This window comes from Triticum aestivum, chromosome 4A (genome assembly GCF_018294505.1).
Source record: "Triticum aestivum cultivar Chinese Spring chromosome 4A, IWGSC CS RefSeq v2.1, whole genome shotgun sequence".
NCBI classification, from domain to species: domain Eukaryota; kingdom Viridiplantae; phylum Streptophyta; class Magnoliopsida; order Poales; family Poaceae; genus Triticum; species Triticum aestivum.
The window spans coordinates 574,704,435-574,725,069 of NC_057803.1; the positions used below are offsets into that span (position 1 = coordinate 574,704,435).

A 20,635-nucleotide genomic window follows, 5' to 3' on the forward strand; every position below is an offset into this window, starting at 1 on the left:
TGTTATATTGTGGTGAACCCTATGTATGTTGTCCAATTTAAGGGCCCAGGCAACATGATATCAAGACCTACACAGATAAGACATATTGTTTAGGAAATATGTGAACTTTGACTTGACAGGTGGAGATATCTATGAGGACCGAAGACAATATGAGATAACAGTGATCCATTAAACCTAATGCTTGGTTCCGGTCCAAGGACCTTAGTTGTGGAAACGACCACTCTGTGGCAACGGTGAAGCAGGACCATAGAATGATATATAATCCCGCGATGATGAGTTTCATAACTTTAGGGTGATCCGCCTATGGAACACACATATCAAATACTATGAGTATAATACAAGGTAACTGATATTACCGTCGCACTGAACCATATATATTCTTATCATGAACTGAATCTCTCCGCCCCTAATCTCTTCATTGCAGAAAACACCACCCTCACTTTCATTTATGTTAGTTACTTATAAGAGTTTTTACCTTCGCTACTATAAACCTTTTGCCCTTGTTACTCTGGTTTATCCATTTACTGAGACAATAACAATATTTGCAGAAGCTCAAGCAGTTACTTCACACAAAAATTATGACACTTTGTGTGTGACAGAAGCGCCATTATAAATACTCTCCTATGCTCTTCGTTGGGATGATTATTAATTGGGATACTTCCACGAAAGTGCTACACCACCCAGTTTGGCTTGCAGACATCACTTGGGTTCCATGAAGGCCACCGCCACCATGTCGCCGGGTTACACAACTGGTGTCTTGCCCGGTAAGCTGGGGCATAGACCACAGCGGTCGTCTTTCCCCGCCCAAAAACAAACCATGATTTGTGCTTCACGGAAGCGGGGAGAGGCTATCCCCGTCCCCCCTCTAGTTGAAGCATATCCCTCCAGGGCTACTAGCAGTCTGATGAGCAGGCTGCCGGACATGGTAAAGACATGTCGTGCGAGTGGAGATCCGTTGCGGTCAGCCGCAGACTAGTTTGACCATAGCCTGGTATAGTTTAGTTAAAAGTATGTCCGAAATGTAAATGTTTTTGTCCGGTTTAAATGAAAATCATCCGATTTGCATGTAATTCTCCGGTTTGTTTAAAGCCGATCTGAAATATATGCGCATAGCGTTGGATGGTCGGTCCCTGCATCCATGTCCGTAGACGGATGTTGTGTCCGTTTTACGGGTCAATGTTGCATGTTGCTCCGACCTGTACCGTGGACGCAGCAATTTTTCATCAAGAAGAATACCCTAATACGCATTGGTATTTTGATGAAACGAAGGAGCATTAAATAGGCTGCAAGCGACGATTATTTTTACGCTATAAAACACTGGACCAGTTTTTCTTACCAAGCTTTCATTGGAAAGCAGCCAAATCCAGCCCTGCCAGTGTCAGGCTGCAGTGAAGACGGCGTTGTTGGGTCCAGTACAACGACCACCCTGCCTGCTCCGTGAGTCCAGTAACTCACCAGAACAAATTCTCAAAAAAAAAAAAGCAACTCACCAGAACAGAATCATCGCTTGGTTTTTGCAAACCGAGCTGAAGCCACAGCAACCAAAAAAAGTGGAAAAAATCGTGCAAGGAAGCGAAAAGACAGATCATCCAAGAAAGTTTTACGCCTTATTATTAACCAAACACAATTCACGTTCAGGCTTAACCATGACGAAAACAATCATGTACCGAGAAGTGCTCGAGTAAAACAGATAACTGACATTATTATGTCCAAAGCCATGGATACTTATTGCAAAATCGTCTTTTGGAAAGAAGAAAACTCGTTGTAAATTCCTTTGGTATGCTGTCCTCTGAAGTTGGTTCGGCTCTCCTGCCCTCCTAAGCCGCTGGTTGGAACCCCGCAGATTTCAGGAGCACCGCCTTGATTTCCTCAGCCTGAGGACCAGGGCCATCCTTGCACTGCTGACATGAAGAACAAACAGAGTAAGTTGAGGGATTTTTTAACGGCACAAAGTATTTACATTCCACTGTTTCAGAAAACGTGGTGACAGGCTTGTATCACAGTACCTCGGCCTTGAAGACATCCAATGTAAAGTCATTGAAATAGCTGATAACGGCTTGCTGCACGTCAAGGCCAAGGCCTTCGAGGGCCTTCAAGGAAGAATGCACAACACCCGGCCTGCGAGAGCACATCATGCGGATGTTGACGGCCCGACCTTCCCGAAGCTTAACCTCAACCTGTTGCAGCCAGAGAAAGTAAATAAATCTTAGGTATGCAGATGATCACACAATCTAATGTATACATCAATCTTTTATAGCTTTAGTTTTCTTCTCGTCTATTGCTAACAAACATTAGCAAAAAGAAAAAGAATACCATATCATGTCAAGGGGGGCAATTTTTTTTGACATGCAGGTTTAGCTCTGCTTGAGTGAAAATTCAGAGAGATCCAGAGATACTTACACATGGTTCCTGAGCAGGAGAGCTTGTCAGTTCCTCCTTCACGCGAGATGGCAGCGCGGGCATTGTAGGAGTTGTAGGAGCCAGAGGGTGGATGCTTGTAGGTGTCGGAGGCAGCGAGGACGCGGAAGGAGATGCCTCCAGCTCATTCTGAAGAACATTGATCTTCTGCTTGAGCTCCTTGAGGTACTCGATTGCATCACCAAGAATGGAAGCCCTGTCCATCTAGCCATTGCAACCACATAAATCAGTTAGCGAATCAGCCATAGAGAGGAAGGATAATTTGTTAATTCTATGTATGCAGAAAAAATTAAAGATGAAATCTCAAGTAATAAACAATTAGCCATAGTAGATGGTGTAGACTACACCATGATTCATGCTCTTCCCAGCTAAAAGAACTTGTGGATTCTCTTGTGCGTGAAACTAAAAGATTCGGGAAATACCCTTTGGCTCCCGCATGTATATGCACCCTATATGGGGATTTTTTATAAAAAGTCAAAATAGTTCAAAAGTATTTTTAGATTAAACTTGACTTACTTGTGCACTAGTATATAAATTTTCATGAAAAATAAACCAACGTTGACTTCACAGTGAAAAAGACAAATTTATTTGCTATAATAGGTCACTATTCATGCTATTTTGACCGAAAATTTATCTTTTTTGAAAATAAGTCAAAGAGGAATTTTCTTTTTCTGAAACTTTTCTCACTAGTACAATGAAAGGGCAAGTTTATTTCAAAAATATATTCAGAATTTTTTGACTTTTTGTTGAATTTCTAAATTGTTTTTTCATATAGGGTACATATGTACCCAGGAACCAAAAGTTCCGCTCCTAAAAGATTCTCCTTATATAATTGAATAAATCGATGTCAGGTGTGTGCTCATCATGCTTTGATCCACCAGATGTTGCATTTTGAGTTAATAAAGAACACCCTTTTATAAAATATAATCATTATAAATAAATGTAGTTGATGTCTTTTGAACAGTTCCATGATGTATAATAGTCTCCGGTATTTGAAGTTGCACTTTTCTGGCGGCACACAAGTAATGCAAAAAACATGATTTAAAAATTTATATTTTTTTTGCAATCTGTTATACCTCTAATAATTGACTAGAACCTGAATAACATGCACCAAAAGCAGATAACAATAGTATATTTGAGAGAAATCTATTTGTAGTACAACTCATGGACATCAATCACATTTAACTCATATAAGAAGCAACACATAGGAAATAAAAATCGTGTAGTTATTTAGTTTGAGAGGTATAAATTCAGTAGCCTTTGTAAACAAAACTTATGGCCATGCAAATACATAATCATCAGTAGAAACTAAACAAAAAAGGCAGACGAGAGATACTGGAGTAGATCTCCAAGCTAGCCAGAACAAGTGTGTGTGTGTGTGTGTGTGACTAACAAGGCTAAACCCTCACTTATGATATGAGACGTTCTTTAAACTAGTGTGCATCCACAACTCTACACGACAATTTGCACCAAAAAATGCATAATTTACTATTTCAGACGGTAAGCTAGAGCATGAATCTTATCATGTAACTATTTTTATGATTTATCTCTCTGCAGGCGTGGCTAACTGCCATACCTGTGGCCCTATGCGATCAATCTAGAGTAGGACAACTTTTCCTTTTTTGGAAACTTGCATGTTCATTTTTGGCAACTTTTAGAAATCGCACAATTGGCTTTCGAAAAGTCTTGCCTAGCTTTTGGAATCTGAAACTTGTGTGACTTTTTGAAACTTCTGAAATTTTAAACTTAGAAGAAAACAAAATTTGAAGTTTCAACTTTCGGAACTTAAACTTTGGAATATTTGAACTTTCAATATATATTTCAATTTTTGGAACTTCCATGGGAAAAAAGCTCAAAAAAGCCACATGTGCATGTGCCCCACATCAGGAAAGGGAGCATATGAGAGCGAAGGGGAGAAGCCACGTGCGTGAGCCACTCCGCTGGCAGCGTCCCGACGAGAAGACGCTCCCCTAACGAGCAGTGAGGGTGCCGTGGAGGGAGTAATTTCGCACTCTACAGCTCTATGATAATTGAGTAGAAATGGAAGAAGAGACAACACAGACAGCTGTATGGTAAGATGGAAATCAATTTATTCTAGTAAAATAGATATGCTGATTTAATTCGTCTAAGAAAAAGAAATTTATATCTCTAGCAACTACTAATGACAATATGATGGAAACACCAAATTTAATGATTTGAATTTTCAGAATTTTGAAACTTTCACACAAAAATAAGCCGAGAAAAAGGCCAGATATGCATGGGCGCCATACCGAGAAAGAGAACATAGGTCACGTGTGTGGGCCCCTATGCCTAACTGTGTCCCGACGAGCAGACGACCCCCCAACGGGTGGTCGGTTGTGGAGGAGTAATTTCACTCGCTACACCTCTACGATAATCGAGTCGAAACGGAACAAATGCCAGCAGCGACAGTGAATGGCGATACACTGGACAACAATTTAGCTTTAATAAAATAAATGTGCCGATTTAATTCGTACGATAAATGGAAATCCGTATATCAAGCGACTACTAATGAAAAAATTATGACAATTTAATTTATACATGCAAAGAATACATATACAGTATACCAAGCAATGACTAATACCTAAAATTACTTCAATCTTTTTTTGCGGGTTAAAATTACTCTAATCTAACAAAGGCAAGTAGAAATATGATAGGCAGTCATCCTAAAACAATAGAATTACGGTCATGCCAAATAGAGAGAACCATCAACGCAAAATAATGCAAACATAACATGTTCTAAGGGGTGTTTATGCTAAACCACAGAACTTGTCAGACTAAGGGGTGTGCATGCCCAGCAACAAACTTATGAGCTAAGGTTTCTGTTATTCTGTAGATGACACACAGGCGTTTCAAAGCCTGTGTTGGTCCATAATCTACAGGTAGAACTGCACCTGAGATGCGTGGATGAACTGTGACAAACCGTACAATGCGAACGATAATTCTTGCTAAAAAAGACAGAGAATTTCTCACCTTGCTGATCCTGGGCACGACAGACCGAAGCGCGTACAGCCGGTCGTTGAGCTTCTTCCGGCGACGGCGCTCCGCCAGGAGGTTCTTGGCCGGCATCCCCTTCTTCTTCCCGTTCCCTTCAGCCGCAGCGCCGCCGGTGACCGTGCTGTTGGCGTTGGACTCGTTGCCGTCCTTCCTGCCGCTCTCCTCGACGCCCCTCCCGTCCTCCGAGTCGTAATTCAGCCCGGACGCGTCGATGCTGATGATGTCATCGTCGGCGTCGTCGAGTATTATGTCAGGCTCCGCTGCCTTACGCTTCCTCCCGCCGTCCTCTTCCCCGGCGTTACGCCGGAGTGCGCGCTTCTGGAAGAGCGTTGGCTGCGCGCCCGACGCCGGGAAGTTCTCCAGCGGCCTCAGCACCTTCGCGTTGCCCTGCCCAGAGAAGGCAGCGGTCTGGGGCGCCGGAGCAGCCGGCCCCTCTGAGGATGGGCCGCTCCAGCCCGGGGCACCGGTATCGAACAAGTCGAAACCAGCGAGGTCACCGAAGTCCGTCGTTTGTGCCGGTGCGGTGCCGAAGCCACCGAACGAGCCGAGGAAGTCTGTGTTCCCATGCGGCAGCAGGGATGCGTTCGGCGCGTTCCCGGCGCCAAGAAACGCCGAGAGGTCGCCGGAGATGTCGAGGTCGAACCCAGGGACGTCGAGGAGCGGGAACATCTGGGAAGCATCCCCGAATCCGGAGCTAGATCCCGACGCTTCCACAGTTGCCGGCGCCGGGATCATGGACCCGTTCCCGGCGGCGTCGCCGACCGCGTCGAAGTACCAGCTGTCATCATCAAGCATCGGCGGGGCGCCGAACCCCCCGCCTCCGCCCGAGGGCATAGGCAGGAGGTGCTGGTCGTGGTGGTTGCCGGCCTCCAGCCCCATCAGCGCCGCCTGGTCGTGACCGAGGCCCTGGTGTTCATGGACGTCGCCTTCCTGCACCCAAAGACAAGTATTGAACTGCGGCAGCATAGCCGCGGAAATGGCGGCGCTGCGTGGCTATGTTTGGTGTGGTAACTGCCCGACGAGGAGCTGCGATGCGCAGAGATGGCAGAGCGGGACAGAGGAGAGAAGATGGCGGAGGAGGTCCCGAGGCGAGTTCTACTTCTCGCACCGAATTGGGTCTATATGCATGGCAGGAAACCACTGTCCACTGCTGGCTGCCCACGCAAGAAAGAAAAGTGTCAATTTACTAGAATACCCACCCCACCTAATATTTGTTTTTCCTATTTATTTCTTTGAAGTTTTTTTTCTTGGACCCCAATACAGAGCGTATGTCTTTTTTGTTTTTGCGGGTAATACAGAGCGTATGTCAGTCGAGGGGTCCAAAATACCCAGCCCTCCTAGTACAAAGCGTATGGAGCGAACGATTGAACGCCTGGAAAAGGCAGAAACGCCCCTAAGGTGCTTTTGAAAGAGACCTCCAAAAAAACTCTCTCCATCCAAAAATACTTATCAGAATAAATGAATGTATCTAGACATATTTTAATTCTAGATACATCTATTTTTATTCATTTTTCTCAAACAAATGTTTTTGAACGGAGAGAGTATTAAGGAACATGGTGACTGTTGGGATATGTTTTTTTTGGCTCAACGCTCAGGGTGACTCTTAGAGCACCTACAACCGGATATGTTAAATATGACCCCTCAAACCGGACGCGTCCGCCGGCAGTGACCAGGCATGCCTCAATTTTCACGAGTTGCATCCGGACATCTCATACTAGATTCTTAAATCTATACAAAGACATGCAAACGAAATAAACCTACGTACTACGTCAATCACCTAGCTACTCGTCGTCGGAGATGTCGACGATCTCCGTGCCCGGTTCCGGCAGCATGGGCGGCAGTTGCAGCTCCGGCTCCTCCGGCTGCTCTGCTTCGGCCTCCTTTGCCTCTATCTCCGCGTCAAGTTCGGCGAAGAGCGCGTCGGCTCCTGCCGAAGGAACGCCCGATTGGCCTTCACATAGGCCTCATCCTGAATGGACTCCAGGATGGCCATCTGCTTCGTCATCTCCTCTGATTGAGCGACGATGAACTCCGCATCTGCCTGCTCCATGTTGAAGCCCGGCAGCTCCTGCTTCGGCTGCTCCGCCTCCTTCACCTCCATCAGAGCTAGCTCCTCTCCCTCCTCTTCCCCCGGCTCTTCGGAGGCAGCTCGACAGCGATGCGGGCGACGCGTGTGGCTTGTCTCGCCCGAATCTCCTGCTGGATCTCGTACCAGCGCTCCGGCGCGAGCATTGCATAGTAGGTGATCTTCCTCCGGACAATGGCGGAGCGCCGGAGTGGGAGAGAGAGGAGATGGATGGGCTCAGACTGGCGGCGCAGAGGGGGTGGATGGGCTAGGGTTGCGGGACGCCTGCCGACTTAAATAGCCGGATTTGGTCTCGGGCGGCGAGTGATACGTCTCCAACGTATATATAATTTTTTATTGCTCCATGCTATATTATCTACTGTTTTGGACTATATTGGGCTTTATTTTCTATTTTTATATTATTTTTGGGACTAACCTATTAACCGGAGGCCCAGCCCAGAATTGCTGTTTTTTTGCCTATTTCAGTGTTTCGAAGAAACGGAATATCAAATGGAGTCCAAACGGAATAAACCTTTCTGGAACGTGATTTTCTTCCTGAATATGACCCAAGAGACTTGGACCCTACGCCAAGGAAGCTTCGAGGTGGGCACGAGGTAGGGGGCGCGCCCTATACCCCCAGGCCCGCCCCACCCTCGTGGGCCCACCGAAGCTCCACCGACGTACTTCTTCCTCCTATATATACCTACGTACCCCCAAATGAACAAAGACGGAGCCAAAAACCTAATTCCACCGCCACAACTTTCTGTATCCACGAGATCCCATCTTGGGGCCTGTTCTGGAGCTCCGCCGGAGAGGGCCGTCATCACGGAGGGTTTCTGCATCATCATAGCCTCTCCGATGAAGTGTGAGTAGTTTACCTCAGACCTTCGGGTCCATAGCTATTAGCTAGATGACTTCTTCTCTCTTTTTGGATCTCAATACAAAGTTCTCCCCCTCTCTTGTGGAGATCTATTCGATGTAATCTTCTTCTTTTTTGCGGTGTGTTTGTTGAGACCGATGAATTGTGGGTTTATGATCAAGTCTATCTATGAATAATATTTGAATCTTCTTTGAATTCTTTTATGTATGATTGGTTATATTTGCAAGTCTCTTCGAATTATCAGTTTGGTTTGGCCTACTAGATTGGTTTTTCTTGCCATGGGAGAAGTGCTTAGCTTTGGGTTCGATCTTGCGGTGTCCTTTCCCAGTGACAGAAGGGGCAGCAAGGCACGTATTGCATCGTTGCCATCGAGGATAACAAGATGGGGTTTATTTCATATTGCATGAATTTATCTCTCTACATCATGTCATCTTGCTTAAAGCGTTACTTTGTTTTTAACTTAATACTCTAGATGCATGCTGGATAGCGGTCGATGAGTGGAGTAATAGTAGTAGATGCAGAATCGTTTCGGTCTACTTGTCACGGACGTGATGCCTATATACATGATCATGCCTAGATATTCTCATAACTATGCTCAATTATGTCAATTGCTCAACAGTAATTTGTTCACCCACTTTAGAATACGTATGCTCTTGAGAGAAGCCACTAGTGAAACCTATGGCCCCCGGGTCTATTCTCATCATATCAATCTCCATCACTTTAATCTTACTTTGCTTTTTTACTTTGCCTTTTTCTTTTCACTTTGCATCTCTATACCAAAAATACCAAAAATATTATATCTATCAGATCTCACTCTCGTAAGTGAGCGTGAAGAGATTGACAACCCCTAATCGCGTTGATTGCGAGTAGCTATCGTTTTGAGCAGGTACGAGGGACTTGAGTGTGGCCTCCTACTGGATTGATACCTTGGTTCTCAAAAACTGAGGAAAATACTTACGCTACTCTGCTGCATCATCCTTTCCTCTTCGGGGAAATCCAATGCAAGCTCAAGAGGTAGCAAGAAGAATTTCTGGCGTCGTTGCCGGGGAGTCTACGCAAAAAGTCAACATACCAAGTACCCATCACAATCCCTATCTCTCGCATTACATTAGTTGCCATTTGCCTCTCGTTTTCCTCTCCCCCACTTCACCCTTGCCGTTTTATTCGCCCTCTCTTTCCCAATCTCCTTCTCCTTCTCCGCCTCTCTTTTCCGTTTGCTTTTTTCTCGCTTGCCTTTTGTTTGCTCGTGTGTTGGATTGCTTGTTTGTCGCGATGGCTCAAGATACTACCAAATTGTGTGACTTCACCAATACCAATAATAATGATTTCCTTAGCACTCCGATTGCTCCTCTTGCCAATACTGAATCTTGTGAAATCAATACTGCTTTGTTGAATCTTGTTATGAAAGATCAATTCGCCGGTCTTCCTAGTGAAGATGCCGCTACTCATCTGAATAGCTCCGTTAATTTATGTGATATGCAAAAGAAAAAAGATGTCGATAATGATGTCGTTAAATTGAAGCTATTTCCTTTTTCGCTTAGAGATCGTGCTAAAGCTTGGTTTTCGTCTTTGCCTAAAAATAGTACTGATTCTTGAAACAAGTGCAAAGATGCTTTTATCTCTAAGTATTTCCCTCCCGCAAAGATTCTTGGAACAGGGGAAAACCGGGCAACTGCGACCAAATCGACCGGGGGAAAGGGAAGGTGGAGAAGTGGCCCATGACCACGACCAGCGCTATGCCGGCTCCAGCTCCCCCACGAAACCATGTTTCGCCCCCGCGCCGAAGGCCCAGATAGGCCCGGCCGAGCCCGAGACGGGCTCGTGAAGCCCGCGTCACCGCGCTGCAGTACACGAGCCGCCGTCACCGCTACCCCCCGCACGAGTCGCCCCGCCGTCCGTCGGAGACGCCGCAGAGGAGTTCCGGCCAGGCCCGCCCAGACCCAGATGGGGCCCAAAAGGGCCCAGATCTAGGCCGGGAGGGCATCGCCACCAGCCACTGCAACGCCTCGCCGCCACCTCGCCACCCGGCACCGCGCCACCCGAAGAGCCACGCCGCCGCCGGATCCGCTGCCGCCGGATCCGCTGCCGCCGAAGCACGCCGTCGCCGCCAGCCACCCGAGTCGTGGCGCTGCGTGGGGAGAAGGGTCGGGGCTGCCGCCGCCGGCACCACCCGAGCAAGGCCCGGTGGCCCAGGCCGGCGGCGGCGGGAGGGGGAGAAGGGGAGGGAAGGCGCTGGGGAGGGCGGGGAGAGAGCCCTCGGTCGCCTCGCTCGGGGAGGCGACGCGGTGTACGGTGGAGGAGGAGGGGGGAAGGGAGGTGGACAGGGTCGGGGAGAGCTAGCGGCGGCGGGCGCCGGCCGCGGCCACGGCTACCCGCGACGGGGAAGCCGGCGGCGGCGCGGGCGGAACCCTAGGGAGGGGGCCATTCCCTAGGATATATATTCGCCGCAGAGTGAGTTGATGTGCCTTGGACTGTTTTCAATGGAATGCAAAACAATGAGAGGCCGCAGTGATATGTGATAATCAAACTGGCAGCTAAACTGGTGCTATTCTGATCTGATTGTATGTTGGGTAGTACTATATATAGCATGCATGGTCGATCTGATGGTACTAGTCATGCGGCATTTATTTCAACTACTATTGTTATTTTATTACAACGGTATGTTCGTATGTAGCTGAGTGTCCTACTTTCGGACATCATGGAGGGCAGGGGGCATGTTCATGTGACAGTAGTAAAACGAGAGAGACCTCCGCTCAATAACTACGTTGCACTGTTTTCTTGGACAGCAACGCATGTGCTAGTAACTCGGTCATGCCTGCATGCACGCACGCCTCTGACATGCACCGGCGGTTAGAGGCATCTCCAACCGCGACCCTTAAAACGCCCCCGACTGTTCACACGTGTTGTGCTATTCAATACGGGACTGTATTAGTTTGAAAAATGATTTAAACGTATTTTTCTCCGCAAATCGAATAAAAATATGGAAGCTTTGTGGGCGTTCGGACACCACTCACGCCTGCTTCTGACCATTCTAGACCACTCAAACTCTCTTCTCCCTCGCCCGCGCGTGTTCCCGCCCAGCGCCAGCGGCCGCTCCACATTAAAGACGGCTCAGGACGGACACGTCGTCTGACTGCCTCCACCATTGAAGCAGCGCGCCGGCCGAGGATGCTGCCCGTTGCACGCTCGGTAAAACATGTCTTCTCACTGCATTCAAATGCCTCCATTAAACCCGCGTGGAAGCCGAGAAACCCATTTCGGCCACTTGTATGTTCACAAGCGGGCGGCATTAAACACAACGCCGGGCATGCTCCTCCCGTCCACCCACTATTTGAAGGAGGCCAGACACCGGGCAAGAATCGCACCACTTCGCCGCTCCCCATTTCCTCCCGCCACCTTTTCTCTACCCTGTGGAGTCTTTATTCACAATGGGCCAGCTGCTACCTTTATCTTGTTGTGTCATGCCTGTCTGAAGGCTCCACGGCCACCACAAATTACACGCTTATGTTCAAACATACACACACCCATGTTTCAGATCAAACTGATAAATTGACAATCATGCCACCCATGTTGTAGATCAAGTGATAAACCCACAATATGCTACTTTATTAGAACAATCAAGTGGTTTGTTCAAGTTTCTTTTTTGTAGATTGTCTCTTGTCATGAGTTTGTTATGAGACATAAGCCACAAAAAAATGCGGACCTTGGGAGGAACTAAAATGGAGTAGACAGAGGGAATGTTAGATGAGTTGCACACCTATAAAGTTGATAATGCTATAATGAGAGCTAGTAGTATACCCTCCCCTTGAATCATATTGCCATAAAATGGCATTAGTGCTATTGTTAAGAGAAATAGACATGACAATATGCTCAAGTTTGTACCAAGATTTTTTTAGATGAAAGGCATAAAGCCCGACTTCAAATTAATGAAGCCATCAACCGGCTAGAATACAAGGTGCAGATTATTACACAGGCAAAGCATGGGAAAATCTGAAAAATTACAGAAAGAGATCGTACCAGGCCCAAACTATAGCAGCAGGCCGAAGAGGGAAATCGGCAACACAAAGGGAAACAAGCCATGCAGCTGGAGAGTACAACACAGACCTGAACAACGGGAATAGAGGAGTCCACAGATCAGCAAAAAGCGCGCGGAGAGGAGGATCATTTCTTCAAGGTGAAACCATTGCCTCTGCCACAACCCTGTCGTGTCATAGCCGGAGGGGAGACCACTGTCTCCCCTACATCCAACATAGGGATGTCGATCACCGGCTGACCAAGCAAGAACGCAGTGGGGCAACATCCGTTGAAGAGTAACATGACACAAATCCCCCGCCTCCACCACCACCGGATAGCCAAGGATGCACTACATCGCAACTACTACCAACCCACATGTTGGGGAACGTAGCAGAAATTCAAAATTTTCCTACGTATAACCAAGATCTATCTATGGAGAAACCAGCAACGAGGGGAAGGAGAGTGCATCTACATACCCTTGTAGATCGCTAAGCGGAAGCGTTCAAGAGAACGGGGTTGATGGAGTCGTACTCGTCGTGATTCAGATCACCGATGATCCTAGTGCCGAACGGACGGCACCTCCGCGTTCAACACACGTACAGCCCGGTGACGTCTCCCACGCCTTGATCCAGCAAGGAGAGAGGGAGAGGTTGAGGAAGACTCCATCCAGCAGCAGCACAATGGCATGGTGGTGGTGGAGGAGCGTGGCAATCCTGCAGGGCTTTGCCAAGCACCTACGGGAGAGGAGGAGGTGTCACGGGAGGGAGGGAGGCGCCAGGGACTCAGGTATGGATGCCCTCCCTCCCCTCCACTATATATAGGGGCAAGGGAGAGGGGGGAGGCGCAGCCTTGCCCCTTCCTCCAAGGAAGGGGTGCGGCCAAGAGGGGGGGAGGAGTCCATCCTCCCCAAGGCACCTCGGAGGTGCCTTCCCCCTTGAGGACTCTTCCCTCCCCAAGTTTCCTTGGCGCATGGGCCTCTTGGGGCTGGTGCCCTTGGCCCATATAGGCCAAGGCGCACCCCCTACAGCCCATGTGGCCCCCCGGGGCAGGTGGACCCCCCGGTGGACCCCCGGACCCCTTTCGGCACTCCCGGTACAATACCGATAAAGTGCGAAACTTTTCCGGCGACCAAAACAGGACTTCCCATATATAAATCTTTACCTCCGGACCATTCCGGAACTCCTCGTGACGTCCGGGATCTCATCCGGGACTCCGAACAACATTCGGTAACCACATACAAACTTCCTTTATAACCCTAGCGTCATCGAACCTTAAGTGTGTAGACCCTACGGGTTCGGGAGACATGTAGACATGACCGAGACGTTCTCCGGTCAATAACCAACAGCGGGATCTGGATACCCATGTTGGCTCCCACATGTTCCACGATGATCTCATCGGATGAACCACGATGTCAAGGACTCAATCGATCCCGTATACAATTCCCTTTGTCTAGCGGTATTTTACTTGCCCGAGATTCGATCGTCGGTATACCGATACCTTGTTCAATCTCGTTACCGGCAAGTCTCTTTACTCGTTCCGTAACACATCATCCCGTGATCAACCCCTTGGTCACATTGTGCACATTATGATGATGTCCTACCGAGTGGGCCCAGAGATACCTCTCCGTTTACACGGAGTGACAAATCCCAGTCTCGATTCGTGCCAACCCAACAGACACTTTCGGAGATACCTGTAATGCACCTTTATAGCCACCCAGTTACGTTGTGACGTTTGGTACACCCAAAGCATTCCTACGGTATCCGGGAGTTGCACAATCTCATGGTCTAAGGAAAAGATACTTGACATTAGAAAAGCTTTAGCATACGAACTACACGATCTTTGTGCTAGGCTTAGGATTGGGTCTTGTCCATCACATCATTCTCCTAATGATGTGATCCCGTTATCAACGACATCCAATGTCCATAGCCAGGAAATCATGACTATCTGTTGATCACAACGAGCTAGTCAACTAGAGGCTCACTAGGGACATATTGTGGTCTATGTATTCACACGTGTATTACGATTTCCGGATAATACAGTTATAGCATGAATAAAAGACAATTATCATGAACAAGGAAATATAATAATAACTTTTATTATTGCCTCTAGGGCATATTTCCAACAGTCTCCCACTTGCACTAGAGTCAATAATCTAGTTCACATCGCCATGTGATTAACACTGACAGGTCACATCGCCATGTGATCAACATCCAAGAGTTTACTAGTGTCATTAAACTAGTTCACATCATCATGTGATTAAGACTCAATGAGTTCTGGGGTTTGATCATGTTTTGCTTGTGAGAGAGGTTTTAGTCAACGGGTCTGCAACAATTCAGATCCGTATGTGCTTTACAAATCTCTATGTCATCTCCTAGATGCAGCTACCACGCTCTATTTGGAGCTATTCCAAATAACTGTTCTACTTGGAGCTATTCTAAATTGTTTCTCCATTATACGTATCCGGTATCTCTATTCAGAGCTATCCGGATAGGTGTTAAGCTTGCATCGTCGTAACTCTTTACGTCGAACTCTTTATCACCTCCATAACCGAGAAAATTCCTTAGTCCACTAGTTACTAAGGATAACTTTGACCGCTGTACTGTGATCCATTCTTGGATCACTCTTGTACCCCTTGACTGACTCATGGCAAGGCACACTTCAGGTGCGGTACACAGCATAGCATACTGTAGAGCCTATGTCTTAAGCATAGGGGACGACCTTCGTCCTTTCTCTCTTTTCTGCCGAGGTCGAGCTTTAAGTCTTAACTTCGTACCTTACAACTCAGGCAAGAACTTCTTCTTTGACTGATCCATCTTGAACACCTTCAAGATCATGTCAAGGTATGTGCTCATTTGAAAGTATTATTAAGCGTTTTTGATCTATCCTCATAGTTCTTGATGCTCAATGTTCAAGTAGCTTAATCCATGTTTTCTATTGAAAAACACTTTTCAAACAACCCTATATGCTTTCTAGAAATTCTACATCATTTCTGATCAACAATATGTCAACAATATATACTCATCAGAAATTCTATAGTGCTCCCACTCACTTCTTTGGAAATACAAGTTTCTCATAAACTTTGTATAAATCCAAAATCTTTGATCATCTCATCAAAGCGTACATTCCAACTCCGAGATGCTTACTCCAGTCCATAGAAGGATTGCTAGAGCTAGCATACCTTTTAGCATCCTTAGGATCGACAAAACCTTTCTGATTGTATTACATACAACCTTTCCTTATGAAAACTGGTAAGGAAACTCGTTTTGACATCCATCTGCCAGATTTCATAAATGCAGCTAATGCTAACATGAATCCGACGGACTTAAGCATCGCTACGGATGAGAAAATCTCATCGTAGTCAACTCCTTGAACTTGTGAAAAAACTCTTCGCCACAAGTCGAGCTTCATAGACGGTGACATTACCGTCCACGTCCGTCTTCTTCTTAAAGATCCATTTATCTCAATGGCTTGCCGATCATCGGGCAAGTCCACCAAAGTCCATGCTTTGTTCTGATACATGGATCCTATCTCGGATTTCATGGCTTCTAACCATTTGTCGGAATTTGGGCCCACCATCGCTTCTCCATAGCTCGTAGGTTCATTGTTGTCTAGCAACATGACCTTCAAGACAGGATTACCGTACCACTCTGAAGTAGTACGTATCCTTGTCACCCTACGAGGTACGGTAGTGACTTGATCCAAAGTTTCATGATCACTATCATAAGCTTCTACTTCAATTGGTGTAGGTGCCATAGGAACAACTTCCTGTGCCCTGCTACACACTAGTTGAAGTGACGGTTCAATAACCTCATCAAGTCTCCACCATCCTCCCACTCAACTTTCCGAGACAAACTTTTCCTCGAGAAAGGACCCGATTCAAGAAACAATCCATATTGCTTTCGGATCTGAATTAGGAGGTATACCCAACTGTTTTGGGTGTCCTATGAAGATGCATTTTATCCGCTTTGGGTTCGAGCTTATCAACCTGAAACTTTTTCACATAAGCGTCGCAGCCCCAAACATTTAAGAAACGACAACTTAGGTTTCTCTAAACCATAATTCATACGGTGTCATCTCAACGGAATTACGTGGTGCCCTATTTAAAGTGAATGTGGTTGTCTCTAATGCCTAACCCATGAACAATAGTGGTAATTCGATAAGAGACATCATGGTACGCACCATATCCAATAGGGTGCAACTATGATGTTCGGACACACCATCACACTATGGTGTTCCAGGCGGTATTAATTGCGAAACAATTTCCACAATGTCTTAATTGTGTGCCAAAACTCGTAACTCAGATATTCATCTCCATGATCATATCATAGACATTTTATCCTCTTGTCACAATGATCTTCTACTTCACTCTGAAATTACTTGAACCATTCAATAATTCAGACTTGTGTTTCATCAAGTAAATATTCTCAACATCTACTCGAATCATCTGTGAAGTAAGAACATAACGATATTCACTGCATGCCTCAGCACTCATTGAACTGCACACATCAAAATGTGTTACTTCCAACAAGTTGCTATCTTGTTCCATCTTACTGAAAACGAGGCTTTTCAGTCATCTTGCCCATGTGGTATGATTTGCATATCTCAAGTGATTCAAAATCAAGTGAGTCTAAACGATCCATCTGCATGGAGTTTCTTCATGCGTATGCACCAATAGACATGGTTCGCATGTCTCAAACTTTTCAAAAACGAGTGAGTCCAAAGATCCATTAGCATGGAGCTTCTTCATGCGTTTTATACCAATATGACTTACATGGCAGTGCCATAAGTAAGTGGTACTATCATTACTATCTTATAATTTTTGGCATGAAAATGTGTATCACTACGATCAAGATTCAATAAACCATTCCTTTAGGTGCAAGACCATTGAAGATATTATTCAAATAAATAGAGTAACCATTATTCTCCTTAAATGAATAACCGTATTGTGATAGACATAATCCAATCATGTCTATGCTCAACGCAAACACCAAATGACAATTATTCAGGTTTAATACTAATCTTGATGGTAGAGGGAGCGTGTGATGTTTGATCAGATCAAACTTGGAAACACTTCCAACACGTATCGTCAGCTCACCTTTAGCTAGTCTCCGTTTATTCCGTAGCTCTTTTATTTCGAGTTACTCACACTTAGCAACTGAACCGGTATCTAATACCCTGGTGCTACTAGGAGTGCTAGTAAAGTACACATTAACATAATGTATATCCAATATACTTCTTTCGACCTTGCCAGCCTTCTTATCTACCAAGTATCTATGGCAATTCTGCTCCAGTGGTTGTTCCCTTTATTACAGAAGCACTTAGTCTCGGGTTTGGGTTCAACCTTGGATTTCTTCACTAGAGCAGCAGCTGAATTGCCGTTTTATGAAGTATCCCTTCGTGCCCTTGCCCTTCTTGAAACTAGTGGTTTCACCAACCATCAACAATTGATGCTCCTTCTTGATTTCTACTTTTGTGGTGTCAAACATCACGAACATCTCAAGGATCATCATACATGTCCCCGATATATTATAGTTCATCACGAAGCTCTAGCAGCTTGGTGGTAATGACTTCGGAGAAACATTACTATCTTATCTGGAAGATCAACTCCCACTTGATTCAAATGATTGTTGTACTCAGACAATCCGAGCACAAGCTCAACAATTGAGCTTTCTCCTTAGTTTGCAGGTTAAGAAAATCGTCGGAGGTCTTATACCTCTTGATGTGGGCACGAGCCTGAAATCCTAATTTCAGCCCTCGAAACATCTCATATGTTCCGCGATGTTTCGAAAAACGTCTTTGGTGCCTCTACTTAAGCCATTTAACTGAACTATCACGTAGTTATCAAAACGTGTATGTCCGATGTTCGCAACATCCACAAGCGACGTTTGGGGTTCAGCACACTGAGCAGTGCATTAAACACATAAGCTTTCTACTGTCCGCATAATTGCTACTATCAACTTTCAACTATATTTTCTCTAGGAACATATCTAAAAAGTGGAACTAAAGCGCGAGCTTACGACATAATTTGCAAAGATCTTTTGACTATGTTCAGGATAATTAAGTTCATCTTATGAACTCCCACTCAGATAGACATCCCTCTAGTCATCTAAGTGATTACATGATCCGAGTCAACTAGGTCGTGTCCGATCATCACGTGAGACGGACTAGTCATCGTCGGTGAACATCTTCATGTTGATCGTATCTACTATACGACTCATGCTCGACCTTTCGGTCTCCGTGTTCCGAGGCCATGTCTGTACATGCTAGGCTCGTCAAGTTAACTCTAAGTGTATTGCATGTGTAAATCTGTCTTACACCCGTTGTATGTGAACGTAAGGATCTATCACACCCGATCATCACGTGGTGCTTCGAAACAACGAACTGTAGCAACGGTGCACAGTTAGGGGAGAACACTTCTTGAAATTTTAATGAGGGGTCATCTTATTTACTACCGTCGTTCTAAGTAAACAAGATGCATAAACATGATAAACATCACATGCAATCAAATAGTGACATGATATGGCCAATATCATTTTGCTCCTTTTGATCTCCATCTTCGGGGCTCCATGATCATCATCGTCACCGGCATGACACCATGATCTCTATCATCATGATCTCCATCATCGTGTCTTCATGAAGTTGTCTCGCCAACTATTACTTCTACTACTATGGCTACCGGTTAGCAATAAAGTAAAGTAATTACATGGCGTTGTTCAATGACACGCAGGTCATACAATAAATTAAGACAACTCCTATGGCTCCTGCCGGTTGTCATACTCATCGACATGCAAGTCGTGAATCCTATTACAAGAACATGATCAATCTCATACATCACATATCATTCATCACATTCTTCTTGGCCATATCACATCACATAGCATACCCTGCAAAAACAAGTTAGACGTCCTCTAATTGTTGTTTGCATGTTTTACGTGGCTGCTATGGGTTTCTAGCAAGAACGTTTCTTACCTACGCAAAACCACAACGTGATATGCCAATTGCTATTTACCCTTCATAAGGACCCTTTTCATCGAATCCGTTCCGACTAAAGTGGGAGAGACTGGCACCCGCTAGCCACCTTATGCACCAAGTGCATGTCAGTCGGTGGAACCTGTCTCACGTAAGAGTACGTGTAAGGTCGGTCCGGGCCGCTTCATCCCACAATACCGTCGAAACAAGATTGGACTAGTAACGGTAAGCATATTGAACAAGATCAACGCCCACAACTACTTTGTGTTCTACTCGTGCAAAGAATCTACGCAATAGACCTAGCTCATGATGCCACTTTTGGGGAACGTAGCAGAAATTCAAAATTTTCCTACGTATAACCAAGATCTATCTATGGAGAAACCAGCAACAAGGGGAAGGAGAGTGCATCTACATACCCTTGTAGATTGCTAAGCGGAAGCGTTCAAGAGAACGGGGTTGATGGAGTCGTACTCGTCGTGATTCAGATCATCGATGATCCTAGTGCCGAACGGACGGCACCTCCGCGTTCAACACACGTACAGCCCGGTGACGTCTCCCACGCCTTGATCCAGCAAGGAGAGAGGGAGAGGTTGAGGAAGACTCCATCCAGCAGCAGCACAATGGCGTGGTGGTGGTGGAGGAGCGTGGCAATCCTGCAGGGCTTTGCCAAGCACCTACGGGAGAGGAGGAGGTGTCACGGGAGGGAGGGAGGCGCCAGGGACTCAGGTATGGATGCCCTCCCTCCCCTCCACTATATATAGGGGCAAGGGAGAGGGGGGAGGCGCAGCCTTGCCCCTTCCTCCAAGGAAGGGGTGCGGCCAAGAGGGGGGGAGGAGTCCATCCTCCCCAAGGCACCTCGGAGGTGCCTTCCCCCTTGAGGACTCTTCCCTCCCCAAGTTTCCTTGGCGCATGGGCCTCTTGGGGCTGGTGCCCTTGGCCCATATAGGCCAAGGCGCACCCCCTACAGCCCATGTGGCCCCCCGGGGCAGGTGGACCCCCCGGTGGACCCCCGGACCCCTTTCGGCACTCCCGGTATAATACCGATAAAGTGCGAAACTTTTCCGGCGACCAAAACAGGACTTCCCATATATAAATCTTTACCTCCGGACCATTCCGGAACTCCTCGTGACGTCCGGGATCTCATCCGGGACTCCGAACAACATTTTGTAACCACATACAAACTTCCTTTATAACCCTAGCGTCATCGAACCTTAAGTGTGTAGACCCTACGGGTTCGGGAGACATGTAGACATGACCGAGACGTTCTCCGGTCA

The 20,635-nt window shown here is 46.3% G+C and overlaps 1 protein-coding gene across 2 annotated transcripts; it reads right to left on the reverse strand.

Moving 5' to 3' along the window:
* Nucleotides 1-1,586: 1,586 nt before the first annotated feature.
* LOC123082345 (transcription factor ICE1) lies at nt 1,587-6,513 on the reverse strand. 2 transcript variants are annotated; one of them, XM_044504693.1, is made up of 4 exons: nt 5,410-6,513; nt 2,401-2,622; nt 2,007-2,177; nt 1,587-1,898 (listed from the first exon to the last, which is right to left on the reverse strand). In XM_044504693.1, exons 1-4 carry the CDS (start codon nt 6,397-6,399, stop codon nt 1,818-1,820), a joined length of 1,464 nt encoding a protein of 487 aa, XP_044360628.1. In that variant the 5' UTR covers nt 6,400-6,513; the 3' UTR covers nt 1,587-1,817. The 2 variants fall into 2 exon arrangements, with proteins under 2 accessions (XP_044360628.1, XP_044360627.1); XM_044504692.1 differs by having other exon boundaries at nt 1,600-1,901.
* Between the last annotated feature and the right edge of the window lie 14,122 nt (nt 6,514-20,635).

Coding starts and splice junctions, on each gene's coding strand:
- LOC123082345 (XM_044504692.1), bottom strand. CDS start 6,399: ATGCTGCCGCAGTTCAATACTTGTCTTTGGGTGCAGGAAGGCGACGTC. Junction 2,623..5,409: donor TCGTGCCCAGGATCAGCAAG/GTGAGAAATTCT, acceptor TGCAATGGCTAG/ATGGACAGGGCTTCCATTCT. Junction 2,178..2,400: donor CTCCTGCTCAGGAACCATGT/GTAAGTATCTCT, acceptor TGGCTGCAACAG/GTTGAGGTTAAGCTTCGGGA.